Source organism: Chenopodium album, chromosome 9 (genome assembly GCF_948465745.1).
Source record: "Chenopodium album chromosome 9, dcCheAlbu1.1, whole genome shotgun sequence".
In the NCBI taxonomy this organism is placed as follows: Eukaryota; Viridiplantae; Streptophyta; class Magnoliopsida; order Caryophyllales; family Amaranthaceae; genus Chenopodium; species Chenopodium album.
This window is the reverse complement of record NC_137842.1, coordinates 36,846,718-36,863,700: the sequence shown is the minus strand read 5'-3', so window position 1 is coordinate 36,863,700 and position 16,983 is coordinate 36,846,718. Positions and strand designations below refer to the sequence as shown.

General features: G+C 36.1%; 1 protein-coding gene across 1 annotated transcript; it reads left to right on the top strand.

The window, feature by feature from the left end:
- The first annotated feature begins 1,956 nt into the window (after nucleotides 1–1,956).
- Nucleotides 1,957–2,496, top strand: LOC145557613 (uncharacterized). Its single transcript, XM_081618787.1, has 2 exons — nucleotides 1,957–2,055; nucleotides 2,107–2,496. Exons 1-2 carry the CDS (start codon nucleotides 1,957–1,959, stop codon nucleotides 2,494–2,496), a joined length of 489 nt encoding a protein of 162 aa, XP_081474913.1.
- The last annotated feature ends 14,487 nt before the right edge of the window (nucleotides 2,497–16,983 follow it).

Sequence of the window (16,983 nt, the reverse complement as noted above, 5' to 3'; positions counted from 1 at the left end):
GATTTGAGGTCAGGGTACCATCAGTTGAGAATTGCAGAGCAAGACATTGCCAAGAGCACTTTCAGGACGCGTTATGGTCATTATGATTTCACAGTTATGCCATTTGGGTTAACTAATGCACCTGCAGTATTCATGGATTTGATGAACCAAATCTTTAGGCCATATTTGGATCAGTTTGTGGTGGTTTTCATTGATGATATTTTGATCTACTCTAAGAATAGGGAGGAGCATGAAGATCATTTGAGGAAAGTATTGTCGATCCTGAGGGAGCACCAATTGTATGCTAAGCTGTCGAAGTGTGAGTTTTGGTTAGAAAAGTAGCCTTTTTAGGGCATGTGATTTCTAGGGAAGGAATTTCAGTAGATCCCTCGAAGATCAATGCAGTGAGTGAATGGCCAACACCTAAGAATGTGTCAGATGTTCGAAGTTTCTTGGGATTAGCAGGTTATTATCGAAGATTTGTGAAGGATTTTTTGAGGATTGCGAGGCCCATGACGAATTTAATGAAGAAGGAAAGTAAGTTTGTTTGGACCCAAGAGTGTGAACAAGCGTTCCAGACCTTGAAACACAAGTTAACCTCAGCACCAGTATTGGCTTTGCCAGATGAAAGTGGGCAATATGAGGTGTATAGTGATGCATCGAAGTTTGGATTGGGTTGTGTTTTAATGCAGAATTGGAGGGTCGTTGCATATGCTTCGAGACAATTGAAACTGCATGATGTGAACTATCCAACCCATGACCTGAAGTTAGCTGCGATTGTGTTTGCTTTGAAAATTTGGAGACATTATCTATATGGTGCAACTTGTAAAATGTTCACATATCATCAGAGTCTAAAGAACATTTACACTCAGCAGTATTAGAACTCGAGACAGAGACGATGGATGGAATTTATGAAAGATTATAGTGTGAATATCCAATATCATGAGGGGAAAGCTAATGTGGTAGCTGATGCTTTAAGTAGGAAAACCACTCATTTGATGAACTTGATGATTTTACCAGACCAGTTGTGTGTAGAATTTCAGAAGATGAATTTGGAAGTGGTAGATCATGGAGAGGTCAGTAAGATGTTAAATGCATTGGCAGTGAAACCTTCTATTTATGATGAGATTAGAGAAAGTCAGTTGGGCGACTCGAACTTGAAGGCAATAAAAGAGAAGATTGAGGGAGGGCAGGTTTTGGACTTTACTATTGCAGATGAGGGAAGTATTTGATTTAAAGGGAGATGGTGTATTCCACAACATCGTGGGGAAATCAAACAGAGACTGATGGAGGAGGCCCATAGCTCTCCTTATTCGATGCATCCTTGAGGGGATAAGTTGTATATCGATATGAAGAAGGTCTTTTGGTGGCCAAACAAGAAGAAAGAAGTAGCAGAGTTTGTGGCAAAATGCTTAACATGCCAGAAAGTGAAGATAGAGCATCGAAGGCCACAAGGAATGGTTCAATCCTTGGAAGTACCAAAGTGGAAGTGGGATTCGATCGCCATGGATTTTGTGGAGGCATTACCAAGGACCAGGGCAGGGAACGACACTATTTGGGTCATTGTGGATCGATTGACTAAGTCCGCAACCTTTATACCTATGAAAAACACTTGGTCTATGGATCAGTTGGGAAGGGCATATGTGAAGTTTGTGGTGAAGTATCATGGAGTGCCTACAGATATCATTTCAGATCGTGATTCGAGGTTCTTGTCTAACTTTTGGAAAAGTTTGCAAAAGGCCATGGGAACAAAGCTATTGATGAGTACAACTTTTCACCTTGGAGGACATGTTGAGAGCATGTGTATTGGAGTATCAAGGTTCATGGGAAGACCACTTAGACTTGATTGAGTTTTCATATAATAATAGCCATCATGCAAGCATTGGAATGGCCCCATTTGAGGCCTTGTATGGAAGGAAATGTAGGAGCCTAGTTTGTTGGAGTGACATAAGTTAAACTGTTGTACTTGGGCCCGAAATGATTGAGGAAACTGTTAAGCAAGTGAAGTTGATCCAAGAGAAGATCAAAGCAACCCAAGATATACAGAAAAGCTATGCTGATGAGAAGCGTAGAGATGTATAATTCCAATTAGGAGAGAAGGTGTTGCTGAAAATATCTCCTATGAAGGGGGTAATGAGATTTGGTAAGAGAGGAAAGTTGAGCCCAAAGTACATTGGGCAATATGAGATCCTCCAGAAAGTTGGGAAAGTGGCATATAAGTTGGACTTACCCAACGAATTAGAAAGGGTGCACAATGTTTTCCATGTAAGCCAGATTCGCAAGTATGTTCCTGATGTTGCACATGTGCTAGAACCAGAGACAATTGAGCTAGATGAGAGTTTGACCTATGAAGAAAGACCGGTGAGAATTTTAGATAGTAAAGTTAGAAGCATCAGAAACAAGGATGTGAAGATTGTCAAGGTTCTATGGTCGAACCATAAGGTTGAGGAAGCAACTTGGGAGGCTGAGGCAGAAATGCGTAAAAAGTACCCTAACCTTTTCACGGTGAGTGGTTAAGTTACGGGGACGTAACTTCCTTTTAAGGGGGGTAGAATGCAATAGAGTTTTGCGTTTTCCTTTTATGTCTTTATTAAGTGAATCTTTTGAATCAAGTCCTTAGGTTGTGCATGAACTTACTAAATTTTAACTAACTTAAGCTAATTCAGAATATTAAATTAAGGTATTAAACGTTTCTAAGTTACGGGACGAAACTTCTTTTAAGGGGGTTGACTGTAATACCCCGAAATTTTGAAAATAAATATTAAATAAATATTTTAATAATTTATTCAATTATTTGAATTAGGAGCCAAAATTAATTTTTGGCGCCAAAAATAAGTATTTAATTATTTATTTTAGTACCTTAAATCAATAATAATTAATTATTTTGGTTAGTTAATATTTTATGATATACAACTATTTTAGTTTGATATTATTTAATATATTTTTACTTCAAGTCATTATCTTAAACTATGATTTCAAAATAAAAAAAAAATAAAAAAAATATGAAGTTGGCCGTGAGAATTGTAGTGATTCTTTTCTCTCCAACAACCTTTGTTAAGTATCTTAATCTATCTTACTTCCTATCTTATCTCCCTAACCAATTAACATCTATCTTACTTTTTCTCTAATATCTTTCATTAGTTTCTTTTCCACATAAATTAACCTAGGCTAAATGGCATTGAAGTTCATTTAACTAACCAAACTTATAAAGTTTTCATACTAATCCTATACCTTCTATAACTCTATCTTTTCCACCCTTAAACACTATAAATTGACCCTTCATTCTTCCCACTTATTCACACCAAATCAGAAATTCTCTTCTCTACTCTCTATCTCATCACCCCTTCTTCTTACTCTATCTAGCTTAAATAAACTCTGCAACCCATAACCAAGTTGTTGCCACCAAACAACTACCTCTTCCGCCACCAACGACCACCCAACTATATTAATAGCACTATTTTGATAAAGGTTAATATTTAGGTAGTTCATGCACAATAGAATGGTGTTTTTGGTTTTGTGTTATTTTGTTAACCTTATATTAATTAAGGTTATTTTATTTGTGTAGGAGGAGTCTCTCGATCGTGGTCAAGTTTAGTAGTCGTACCTTTTTGTTCTCGTGATCAAGGTACGTATAAGTGGCTAGGTCCTTGATACAATTTTTGAATGCGTGTTTTGCATAATGTTTGTTTTAATGATTGTTTGAATAAATGTTGCGTATGAATATTTAAGTTAACAATTTTCATGACAAGTTAAAGTATATAATTTTATGATTTGAAGGTTTGATCTCTAAAAGTGTTGACCGATTTAATAAAAGTTGTTTGATTTATAAATCACTTGGTTTAATTAATTTGTAGCTCATTATGAGCCTGATTATTTGATATTTTAATTGTCCCTCTACCCGGGACTGGTTAAGTAAGACCCTGAGCCTTGTGTAGTCTGGTCTTTCCTCGAGTATAGTATAACTTTCTTGGGGGGTGTGCACACTTAGGTGAGGAAAATTGGTTTAGAAATATATCAAAAATTAAGAAGTTTATAAATTGGAAATCTATTGGTTCGGAAAGCTTTTATTGATGGATATTACTACCCTTGGAAGGTTTAATTATTTTTGGAAAGTTTAATTTTGGAAAATGACTCGTGACAGGTTTAAATTTAAATGGTTATTTCGAAAGCATGTTTTCCTAATAAAAGTATTTACATGCCTTGCACTTATACGTACTTAGCATTTTTGCTAATCTGTTTTCCTTTTTGTTTTGGTTCGCCCTGTTTACCATTTTGGTAAGCAGTCTTGATTTCAGGTGTGAAGTTTTTCGTGCGCATACTAGAGTCGGGATTGGGATCTCATAGATAGGAATTAATTTTATTTTATGTATGGACAAGTTTTTATTGGTTTATTTTGAAACAGTTATTATGGTTATTCATATTATTAATAAAAGTTAGTTATTTTTCCGCTGCAATTTGAGTAATTAATTAAGCCTTACGTTTTCACGTAGCGGTAATACGCCCAAGTCTATCTCTGCGGTATTTCTATATGTATAAATATAGTATTTACGTAGAGGGAGATTTGGGGGTGTTACATCAAAGGTGCTCCAATGCGGATTATGGTGGCCAAATCTCTTCAAGAATGTTTGGGAGTTTGTTAAGAGTTGTGACCGATGCGAAAGAACTGGAAACATTTCAAATAGGAACGAGATGCCCTAACAACCTATATTAGAGTTGGATAATTTTGATGTATGGGGAATAGACTTCATGGGTCCTTTTCCTACTTCATATGGGAACCAATATATCCTTGTTGCCATTGATTATGTGTCAAAATGGGTGGAAGCAATTGCTTCATCTACAAACAAGCATAAGGTAGCAATGAAGATGTTCAAGAAGATAATTCCCCCACGATTTGGCATTCTAAAGGCGATTACTAGTGATAATGGATCTCATTTTGTACATAGTGCTTTCCGCAAGATGTTGAAGAAACATGGAGTTAATCAATATTTCGAACTCTCCTATCACCCTCAAACTAGTGGGAAAGTCAAAGTGTCTAACCGTCAAATCAAATTGATTCTTCAGAAGACGGTTGCAAGAAATAGGAAGAATTGGTCGGATAAGCTAGATGCTTTGTGGGCATATAGAACGACCTTCAAGACTCCTATTGGCACTACTCCTTACTGCTTGGTTTATGGGAAGTCTTGTCATCTTCCGGTCAAACTTGAGCATCGTACTCATTGGGCTATAAAGAAAATCAATTTTGACTTGCCAAGTGCGGGTGAGCAACAATGGCTTGATTTCCATGAGTTGGAAGAACTTCGATTAGATGCATATGATTGTCCAAGCATGTATAAGACTCGTACCAAGGAAGTGCATGATAAGCTTAATGAGAAGAAGGAGTTCAATGTTAGTGACAAGGTGCTCCTTTATAATTCTAGGATGAAATTATTTCCCGGGAAGCTAATGTCTCGTTGGAGTGGTCCTTTTGTTGTTCAAGAGGTTTTTCCTAATGATGCGGTTGAAATATCTCCTTTGGATTTCTCAAGAACTTTCAAAGTCAATGGTCATATGCTCAAGCGCTACTATGATGGAGTTTTTGTGAGAGTCGTTCATGATATGACTCTCTATGATCCACCTTGTAGGGTGGAGAACGTCAAGCTAATGACGATAAACAAGAGCTTTTCAGGAGGCAACCCGAGTTTTTAACCATTTTCACTATTTTCCTTGATTTTTGTTTTCTTTTTGTAGTTTCTATTCTTATTTGATTTTCTTTCTTGATTGTGTATTAGGTGATTTTGATTGGATTTCCAATAATTTTGGTGCTTATTTTGAAGAGGAAGTGCTCGAGTTTATGAATTGGAAGCAGGTGTAAGAATTAAAGTTTGGTGGGTTCAAATGGTGGGTTCATGAAAATCTAGTGTTGAACCAACATTCATGGAGTTTAGGGACTGCTTACTTCAATCTTCATCATGATCACTCCCCTTGTACTCACCGTTGGCACACAAAAGGAGATTCGGAAGTTCACATACCCAAAAGGGTGCGGGCGCGCACCCCCTGCTGTTACTCCTTAAACGCACCGACCTTCTTTCTTTATCTCTCTCTTCCTCTCATTTTATTTTCACTTGGCTTTTGTTCAAGCATCATCACCATTTTCCTCATTATTTTACTACTGAAATTTCACCATTTCTCACTTCTTCTAGTTGATTATTACTCTAAATCCCCATTTTAACACTTTCATTGTGGTCTTCTCTTTCCTAAAGTTGGGATTTTTTTGTACTCTTTGGATTGGGGTTTGGTGCTTGTAATTTGGATTGTTTGTGTGTGATAGTGTTATTTGTTCCATTTTTTTTGTGATTTATCATCTGATTTCTTCATTTCTATTGATTCTTATGATAAATTTTCTACCTTGGTTGTCCATGAGTGCTTATATTGATTTGGTACTAGCCTAATTATTGTGTCCATATTTCTTACTATCTACCTCATTTGTTGTGTTAATGATGAAATTTTGGTGATTATATGAACTTGTGTTTAATGATTTTGCTTGAACATACTATAATTTTGGCACCGCCATTGTTGGACTTATTGTTTGATTATAATGACTTGAAAATGTTGATGTGCATAGTTGATTTTAGATGATTGTTTGGAGTGTTGTTGCTCATGATGCATAATTGTGGCTCATGATCCTTACTTACTAGTGCATTTTTCAATTGAATGTGTAGATGGTTCCTTTCCGTCGAGCTAAGAGGGCAAGATGCTAAAACTAAAGAGAGGTGGTTCCTCCTCCTCCCCACATCATAGAGAATTATGGAATTGAGTTCGGCAAAGAAGAGCATTGGCAAAGATTTGCCAAGCTTTCGACTCGGACACTTTTTTCTACTAGATTCTATGATCATCGGCAACTACTTCGTTGGGTATTGACAATGACGTGAGATTTTTGGCCCGGAATTTAGGGTTAGAAGAGTTCTTAGGCCTTCATGCTCCTACCTAAACTCGGATTACTTTTGAATTCCTCTCTTCACTTGAGGTTCATGAGGAGGATTTGGAAGGTGAAACTTCTCGAAGACTTTCATTTCAAGTCTTCAACAATGATCATTCGGTGCCTCTTTCCTATCTCAATGAGGTTTTAAATTTTCCAACTCCAAGTGAGGATGTTCCACTTATTTATCCGGCATTTGAAGCTTTACAACTTGATAACAAATATAGTGAGGTCAAGTGATGGAGGCATATCTCTATTGAGGATTCATATCTCCCTTAATATTCTAAATCGGCATCAATCATTCATGCGGCTTTAAGAAATTTTAGTCGACTTCTTACATATGCCTTTTTCTCCAAGGAGTCCCTTGGTGCTATTTGCCGAGAGGAGTTGAGTTGGTTGTGGCTAGCGGATAAGCCATTTGAGGAAGGGGTGGCGTTCATTGACTTCGCTTTGAATTTGCTTGATCGTTTCATCCATATCAGAGACGGTATTTTCCTCTCCGGAAGTATCCAGCTATGGGGTATGATTACCATCTTGATTCTATCACTCAACAAGAGGTTAAAGCAATGCTCGATTCACTTGTCCCTGTCCATGATAAAAGGGAGAAAGCCCCTTACCACTACTTAAGCATCTATGCCTTGATAAATCAACAATTTCTGGAGTGCACCATTAAAGCAAACTTGTACATTTGGAAAGTTACAAAGATTACGGATTGGTGCCCCATCCCTCACCCCGAGGCTATAGTCAGATGTGTGGACACCCCTCTTCCATGGAGACCTAACAAAGTGCGGATTGATCAATCCCTCAAGAGAGCTCTGTTGCCTAACATGCATCATAATCCATATCTCCCTCTTGCTCCCTCTTCATCCCGGGGAGGTACATCCTTGATTCCTCTCTCTTCTTCTTCTATTTCTACTTATGACTTGTCTGTTTTTCATGCAAAAATTGATTCCATAGAAAATGTTCTAAATAGTTCACCTTTGGAGTACGACATTGTTTTATCTTACCTCCCGGTTTAACAAGGACCCGTGCCTCAGTGGGAGCCATTTGAAGAGTCCATCGACCCTAGGTTGTGCTATCCCTATTGGGAGGGGCCTAATGTACCTCCCCATGCCATTAGGGGGACCTCCCCGACCTCTTACGATTATAAGAGGCCGGGAGGATGCGATTTTGCATATGATCAGGCTAACCCTAACCCTTTTCCCTCACCTGAGACTTTTGCCCGATGGGGTTATCGGGAGAGTCGGTCCTTGATGATTAGTCCCACCTTTTTGCAAGGGATAGAGCCGAGAGGGTGAGTAGGTTGAAGGGTAAGGGCCTTATGCATATGGGTCATGTTTCTAGCCAGGTTCCTTCTGATGTGGGTGAGGGGAGAACTCATTCTACCCCTTTACCACAATGCCGAGTGATACCATATTAGCTACCCTTCCTTTTATGCTTGTTTGCTTTTCTTTTGTTTTATTGCGAGCTTGTAGCTTGGTTTTAGCTTAGGGGGGGGTAGCTCATTTTTAGCTTGGGGGAATATTCTTATGTCTGCTATGCTTCGTTTGTCTCCTCCTTGCTTTTATGGTTTACTATGACTTTGTCTCACACTTGGTGACTTTCTCTGTTGAATTTATGCTGTTGTCTGTTTACTGCTGATGTTTTATGATATTGTTCTCTGTCTGATGATTTCTGATGATGATGATATGTGTCTAGTTCTTGATACCTGTTTTCCTAATGATTGATTGCTTCCTGACTGGATGATTTTTCTAACTGCTCTATGATTCTCTTGCTCTACTTCTCTAATCACTTCTGTCACCTCTGATATTGTTTGATTGTGTATTGAAGTTACTAACATTTTCCTTTTTGTATATAGCTTTATTTTTCTCTCTTGGTATGTTACCCTTGCTTTTGCTTTTGGAGCATCCTTACGGTTTGCGTTTCCTTTCTTTCATACTCGTTAGCATCGCTTGGAGTACACGGTGAGATCTTTCTTTTTCTTTTATACCTTTATCTTTCTTGATTGCATAGATTAGGTTTAGATTAGGATGAGTTGATCGTTCGAGGATGTTTTCCTTTTAATATCTAGCGTGTTTGGGGTCATTGGCGTTGTTGCCGAATGACCGCCTGTTTGACGATTGGGTTTTACTTGTGATTGCTCTCATTCTTGTGCTTTTCTCTCTAACTATTTTTTTCTTTCTTTGGTTTAAAAAAAATTCAAAAATTAATAATAAAAACAATATAAATAAATATAAAATATAAACAATAATGCATTTTTGAGGCTATATTTTTCTTTTTGCTTGTTTAGCTCTTATCTTTGGACATTCTACAATTCGGAATTTGGCCTTTCAATGTATGATTTCCTATATTTTATCGGTGTGCATACTTTGAGGGTATTCACAGTTGACTCTATGATAGGGTATTCTAAGGTAGCGGCTTAGACCTTTTGGTGCCTTGAAGCCGGATTCTTTTAGTTTGTGGTAAGACGGAGTTGCTTCCTTTGGTGGATTTGACAACTTTAGTAAGTTTTTGCTACAACCGTGAGGATTTTTCTTTTTCAAGCCTTCATCATATTTTGATTGTGCGGCGTGGATCCTTGACCTTTACATTCTTAATCTTGAATCTTAACTCATAATTCTCAAACACGAGACCGAACTAACTAGGAAGGATAAAGACAACTTTTCGGAGTGGTAATTTTTAATTTCTAGGTTTTTCTTCTTTCTTTTTAGTCCATTGGGTTTACATTTGCCTTCTTGCTAACCATTTGAGACTTTCCCCTTCTTTTTAAGCCACATCTTTAGAACTTTGAGCCTTTTGTTTCTTTTTGTTCCATTTTTGGTTTTTGTGAAGCGAATGGTCATGTTTTTGGAGTTTGTGGAATAAAAGGTTGGATATTGGTTCTATTTGTAAGCAAGCTCATCTTTTGTATATATTGTGAATAATGACAAGTGAATAAATGAAAAAGTCGTCCAAAGTTAAACAAGGCAAGGACATAATAAATGAAAAATTGAAAAAGCCGTCCAAATTAAAAGAGGCAAGGACAATTGCTTTGAAAAAAATGAAAATAAAAAAAATAAAAATGAGAAAATTTAAAACTATTTTGATTTAATTCTTTTCCCTTTCAAGCATTGAGGACAATGCTTCCTTTTAGCTTGGGGGAGAAGCGTTTACACTTTTTGTATATATGCTTGTGGATATAGCTTTGAATAAGCTTCGAGGTATTAGTTTGTTTTTGTTTGGTTACATCTTGGTTTTGGTGTCGAGGTTTGGTGAATCTTTGCTTCATAACCTAAGTGTACCACCAAATTCTAAATTTTAGGCCTACTCCTAACCTTTTTCCCTTACGTTACAACTTTTGGGAAAGTCCTTTTTACCTAGTGGTTGAGTCACATACCAAGGGAGGGAATTATGAGTTAAAGCCTAAGGAAAAGGGATGCAAGGTCAAGATGTCGAGAACCCTAAAAATTTATTCTTTTCTGGTTCCTTTGAGGAACTATAGAGACGCTTACTAAAGGAAGATTTGAAGTCATTGGGATAACGCGGTTAGATTGGTTGGGATGAAAGTGGATTGCGCCTCATGAGTTCTTAACGCTTAGCATACCTTATGTTTCAATCAACCGTGGATATCTTGAAGCATGCATACCCTTATCATATAGAAAGTTATTCATTCATTTGCATTTGACCGTTTGTGAAGATCCTTATCAAGAGCTATTTGTTTGAATTTTTTTTTTACCATTTAAATGGTTTTTCCTCGTTTTATTTCAAAGAGTTATGGGTTAAGCTCTTAGGAAGCCTTTACGAGTCCTCACTCGTCCTCATAGGCGACTTTGGGGTTTAAAGGGCTTGTTGTAGCTAAAAAAAACCGTGATTCCTACGTTAGTGAGTCTTAGTGTATATTCTCTTCTCTTCTCATATCTTTCTTTATCTTTTTGAATTAGTCTTTCATCCTTATTCTTTCTTGCTTTGTTTTGCTCGAGGACGAGAAAAATTCTAGCTTGGAGGAATTTGATGAGTGCCATTTATGGCACTCATTTGTTCTCTTTCAGGATGATTTTATATTGCTTTTGTAGCTCTTTCCTTTCCTTTTTGTTTAGTTTTTCTGTTTATTTCTTTAATTTACTCTTTACTTAGTTGATTTTCTTTTTTCATGCATTTCTTGGTTTATTTTGTCATTTTTTCTTTTATTTCCTTCTTTTCTTTCATTTTTCAGGTTAAGGTCGTTATCCAAAGATTCCCGAGGCCCCTTCCCAAATTTGTCATTGATTAAGTTTCCCAATGTTCTCCATTTGAAGCTCAAGCATGGAGAAGTGCAAGTTCCTAAAGACCTTAGGTCGTGCATTCAAGCTGTGGGGGCACAATTTCTCGTGTTGAACCCACAATCATGGAGTTTGGAAACTGCAAGGTCCCGTGTTTATCAAGAGCATTGAGTGTAACGCACGAGGAGAATCGATATGATGGTGAAGAGGGTTTCCCTATTCCCAAGCGCTGGCGCGCGCGGTTATGGCGCAGCCGCGAGGCCTAATGGCGCTGGCGCGCCTCTCTCGGTGCGAGCGCGCCTGTCTGGGTCTCTGTTCCGTACTCAGATTTGCGCGGCCGCGTTCCCCCTTATAGTTAGTCGCATCTGTACGGGTCTATTTTGGACGATCTAACTATCTTCTCTTTGTTAGTTTTGCTATATTTAAGTTTTCCCTCCATTCTTAGGGAGGGGAGTTCATTTTTAGAATTAGAATAGAATTAGGTTAGATTTTTAGAGAGAGAAACTCTAGTTTGTAGAGAGAAGTTCTTGATTAATGATTGAAGATTGATGATTCCAAGTGTTTTCTCCATTAATTTGAAGCAAGTTTGTAAGGATTTCTGTACTTTAATGTAATCTTAGTTTTGATTTCAATTTCTTTGTTAATTGTTCAAGTTGATTGAATTTCGAATTGATTTTATCTTGATTAATATATGATGATGATGAATTCGTTGTTTAGCTTAGTTTTGATATTGATTTCCATGAATTGTGAGTAGTTTTCTTGCTAGGGGAATGGTGAAGCATACATGAGTAATGGATTTATGCTAATTGGGGGAAATTGATGAAGTTGATGTTGTGATTAAATTGGTCGATTGATTTTGTGCATGTGTGTGTTTAATTTAGGAGTGATCAACCTAGTTACTCGCACTAGATTGCATTGTAAGTTCACATTGATACTGAAAATTGATTTGTGGCTTGCATTTGTCGATTGAGTAGGTTTGCAAGATTCCTAGCTAGAGTCTCTCGTAGTTGGCGCTAGTTTGACCTCTAGGAGATTAGCCTACCATACTCTCTTGATTTCTTAATTGATTTTCCCTCGCAACACTCGACTTAGTTATCTCCAATCCCAATTAGTTGAATTCATTGCAAGTATATGTCGATCCTAAACCCTAGTGTTTGATAAATTTGATTTCATTTCGATTGTTTGATTGTTAGAATAGACACACCTTACTTCATTACTTCAAGATAGCTTAGCTTTAACATTAACATTCATCTCAAATTCCTAGTGGTTCGACCCTCGACTTACTCCTATGTTAGGTATAAGGGTTTGTTGAGAGATTACAAATTTTGTTTGACCGAGGGAAGAATAGTTTTCAACGACCTAGTCTCCACCCTTGATCAAAATGGCGCCATTGCCGGGGAATGGCGTAGTTGTTTGCTATTGTTGTTGAGTCTATTTCACTAAAATTTGAAAATACAAAAAGATTTTTCTCTTTTGGTTACTTTTGTAGCCGTGTTACTAATATTTTCCTTTGAGTTTGTGTGTTCAAGTTAACATGGGAGAAATCCCAAGGGTTACATTGAAGGAATTGGGTACTCCGGGTGCATATAAGTATGAGAGCGGGATTGCTTCATTATTGATCCTAGATAGTTACTTTGAAATCAATCCGGCAATGATAACTTTGATTGAAAGGCGACAATATAGTGGATGAGTAAATGAGAGCCCCAATAATTATCTTAAGGAATTCGAGAAATTTTGCAACACAATTAAGGTGAACGGGGTTGCTCAAGAATTCATATGGCTCAAGGTGTTTCCTTTCTCTCTAATTGGGAGAGCTCAAGAGTTTCTAGACAAGGAAGTGAAGCCTAATTCTTTGAGAACTTGGGATGAAGCCAGCAAGGAATTCCTTTCCCGTTTCTTCCCTCAAAAGAAAACGGCGGAGGCAAGAGCTTTGATTCAAGGTGCTTATGTTGTTTGGGAGTGAAATAAAAAGAGTAGTTGCAGGTGCTTATGTTATGATTGGAATTGTATATACACTTGCTGCAGAATGGAGACCATTACTCAAGAAAAATTCCATTCCGTAAGAGTTATGCGTAGTAATCGCGGTCGTGAGTGGAATGTAACTATTTCTGGAGTTGATTTTCCATCTATTCGACAAGTAATTCTTCATGAAGAATGGAATACATTTGTTACGGATAATGATACTGTTGTCGGTGAGATTGTAATGGTCAATTATGCTGCATGATGGTTATTTTATGTTCGCTTTTATAGACAGAGTACGAGGAAAGGCTTTCAAATTCAGGTGGCAAGTAGAATTACAAACCGTCCGCGTTATATTTAACATTTATTGTCGAATATTGTTTGTTGAGTTGAAAGTGTTTTATTGTCTTGTTGTATTTGAAATAATAATATTGTTTGATGTTTTGAAATATAGTGGTTGTATGATACCCTAACATTTTATCCTCTTACTGTCGAGGTTGAAGACATTGTTGAGCTTTGATGAGATGATTTATAGTGGAGCTGTGTGTTAGTGTGGAAAGTTATTACCTATGTACCTTCTTATAAATAGAATGAAATAGTTTCTATTTTTTGGAGGGAAAAAAACCCTTTATTATGCGCCTTATTAATGCTATGAAAGTGTTGTATTAGTCGATTTAAAGTAGGTGCATTGAAAACGTGTTTATCGTTTTACCTTTTTTACCGTAGTTAGATATTTTTACTGTCTAAGGGTGATAAGAATTGTCATTAGTGGAAATCCACTAAATTCAACTGATCTGCATTAGTGGAATGAACTGTTGACGCCTAAATTTCAATGTACAACCATGATTTTTAGGAAATGTCCTTTTCACACATATGCAAATACTATTTGCGCCATTTTTTTTTCTACAACGACAATTCATGGTTCGCTAAAAATGTAACATCCTAGAGATTCCTTTCCTTTAAAAAAACCTGTTTTGCTCTTTTTAAAACTTAAAATAGGAATCAAAGACATTAATGCCACCATGAAAATGGCTAAGGCTGCTATCAAAGACACATAGCGGAAGACTATATTTGAACACATTAAAAACAATTCAACTTTAAAAGTCAACCAAATGAAAGTAAAGTCAAACCAAAATAAAACAAAGTCAACCAACAACTTGGAACCATTGTAGGCCCTTGTTAAAACCAAACCAACTTAAAAACCTTTGTGTTAGTCTCATAAGCATAATATAATAAAAAAAATCAAAGCAATAAACCATATCATAAACTTATAGAAACTAAGCATAATTCGCTCTTCACTCATGCCCATCATGAATATGTTTCATCACTTGAAAAGCTCTTCTCTACATGTCCCCACTACTCTCCATTAAAAATGGGTTATCATAGGGCCAATGTAAAGACAAGGCCAAACAAACACATAATCAGCAATGCCGAGTACATAAGCGTAAATAAAACACACTAACATGCTTTCACCTATCATCACACAACTTACCTTGTTGCACCTGTTTACAAGCATACAACATACAACTAAATAACTTATTTATTCATTTATTTTTTATTACGCATTGAAAGGGTTCCCCCCTAACCTGCCCCAATAAAGGGGTAATAACACGGGAGCTAACCGTGCCAATATAGAAGAACCACTCATAAGTGGCGGAACTCCTGCGCATAATAAAAAGGGATATACAACGTCTTGTACTCCTAGAAGAATTTATGGTTAAATATAAAACCCTATAACTCCCTCATAAGTTCATACTCATGGTATATACGTTGCAAGAGTTTTGGTGCGTAATCTCTTCCACTTTACGTTATTTACATATTTTTAAACTTAGCGATGACTCTTAAACCATAACACAATCAATCATTATTATTATTCAAACAATTAAACATACCAATTTAATTGTTGAATAATTAGTGAACACATAATATTTAATGTTGAACCCTTTTTAATCTACCTCGATGTCAAAGACACCTTAAACGCATAATGCGCCAAAATTCCTATTCCTCGGTTTTAGAAACACCATAAGTGCACTAAGGCACACACCAATATATAATTTATTCCCCATGTGCATAGACACTTAAATATCTATTTCCTCATGCTTATAGCATATATAAAAATTATATGAACATTAATAAAATTCCTTTTCAATATTCATACCCAAACAAAACATTTAGTTTAATTAAACATGCTCTCTATCATGCTAATAATAAAAGTGTGGTTCATATACAACATGAAAAATTAATTGTTTTCAATCACTAATCCATCACAAATTATCTATGCTTCATAATTAAATCACCAACATGAACCAAATAATAATTTCCAATCAAAATCTATCATGATACTATTTCAAATTTATTATTCAAAGCCTGGCATGTTCCTATATCACCAAATAAACACCAAATATGCGAACGTACCTTGAATATGATCTTAAAATCGCCACGATTATATGAAATCACTCACTAGGAAGTCTCTTACAATCCAAAATTATATAGAGACATTTTAATCTACTCCACACAAATTTCCAGCAATATATACCCTCCTTAAATCAATCATAATTTATTTAAAACAAGCTTAAAATTAATTAAAAATCCCTTAAATTAATCCCAATTAATGGGTAGTCAAAAATTCCTTCAAGAAACTTAATTATGACATACATACAAAATTTTCAGATTTATTAAATCATCAAAACATGCTGTAAATTTTTTTTAAAACCCCCAAATTAAAGATTTAAACCACCCAAAATCTCCTTTAATATACAATAATTTAGAACCTAGGGTTTTCAATTTAGGGCTTTTTAATTAAAAATCAAATCTAAATATTTATTTACATACTACTATAATCAAAAATCATGAAAATCATAAAAAAAAAAAACCCTCAATTAATAATTAGATTAAGGATAAAAGCAAAAGAATTTTAAAAAAATAATTTTTTTCGGAAACTGCAAGAAGCAACAGCATCCACGACACGCGGCTGGGCTGCTACCGCGCCCGCCAGTATTGCCGGGACTTCTAGTGTGTGCACTGGTGGCTACGGTGGTTGGCTGGTGGTGCGTGGTGGTGGTGTCGGTTGTGTTACAGCAAAAAAGGAAGGGGAATTACGAAAGAAAAGAAAAATTAGAGAGAAGGGAGAGAAATTTACCTTGGGTATTCTCCAATCTGATCAAAGTTTAATTTGCCTATGTGTTGAATATTAATACCCCTTTTTCTCTAGGAACACTCCTATACTTAAATTCCCTTTCTATCCTTACTAATCTTTTTTCTATTTAAACTTGTTTTTGACTTTGACTTTTAAAAATTTCCTTTTATAAAAATTTCCTATTATAAAAATATTTCCAAACTTATTAAAATAAATAATTAAAATGCCACAAATAGTTCATTTCAAATTATTTAAATTACTTTACAAAATACTTATTTAAATTAAAATATGTATACGGGGTATTACAGTCTACCCCCCTTAAAAGAAGTTTCGTCCCAATACTAAGGTGACGAAATTCAAAAAATTTCTTCACTTTGTATAATTTTGATGTACTTTTGTCATAATTTTATCTTTTGGTGATTGTTTGAGATCAAAATTACTCAAAATACTCGTTAAAAATGTGCAAAAAGCACAAAATAACAAAAATATAGGAAAAAACACGAAATTCTACCGCATTCTACCCCCCTTAAAGAAAACGTAACTCAACATACCTGAAATAATTTGGGATTTCTTTTTCATCTCATCTTCAGTTTCCCAAGTCGCTTCCTCGTACTTTGGTTAGACCATAGCACTTTAATGATCTTAACATTCTTATTAGGTGTACTACAAACTTTACTGTCAAGGATCTTGACAGGTCACTCCTCTTAGGTTAAGCT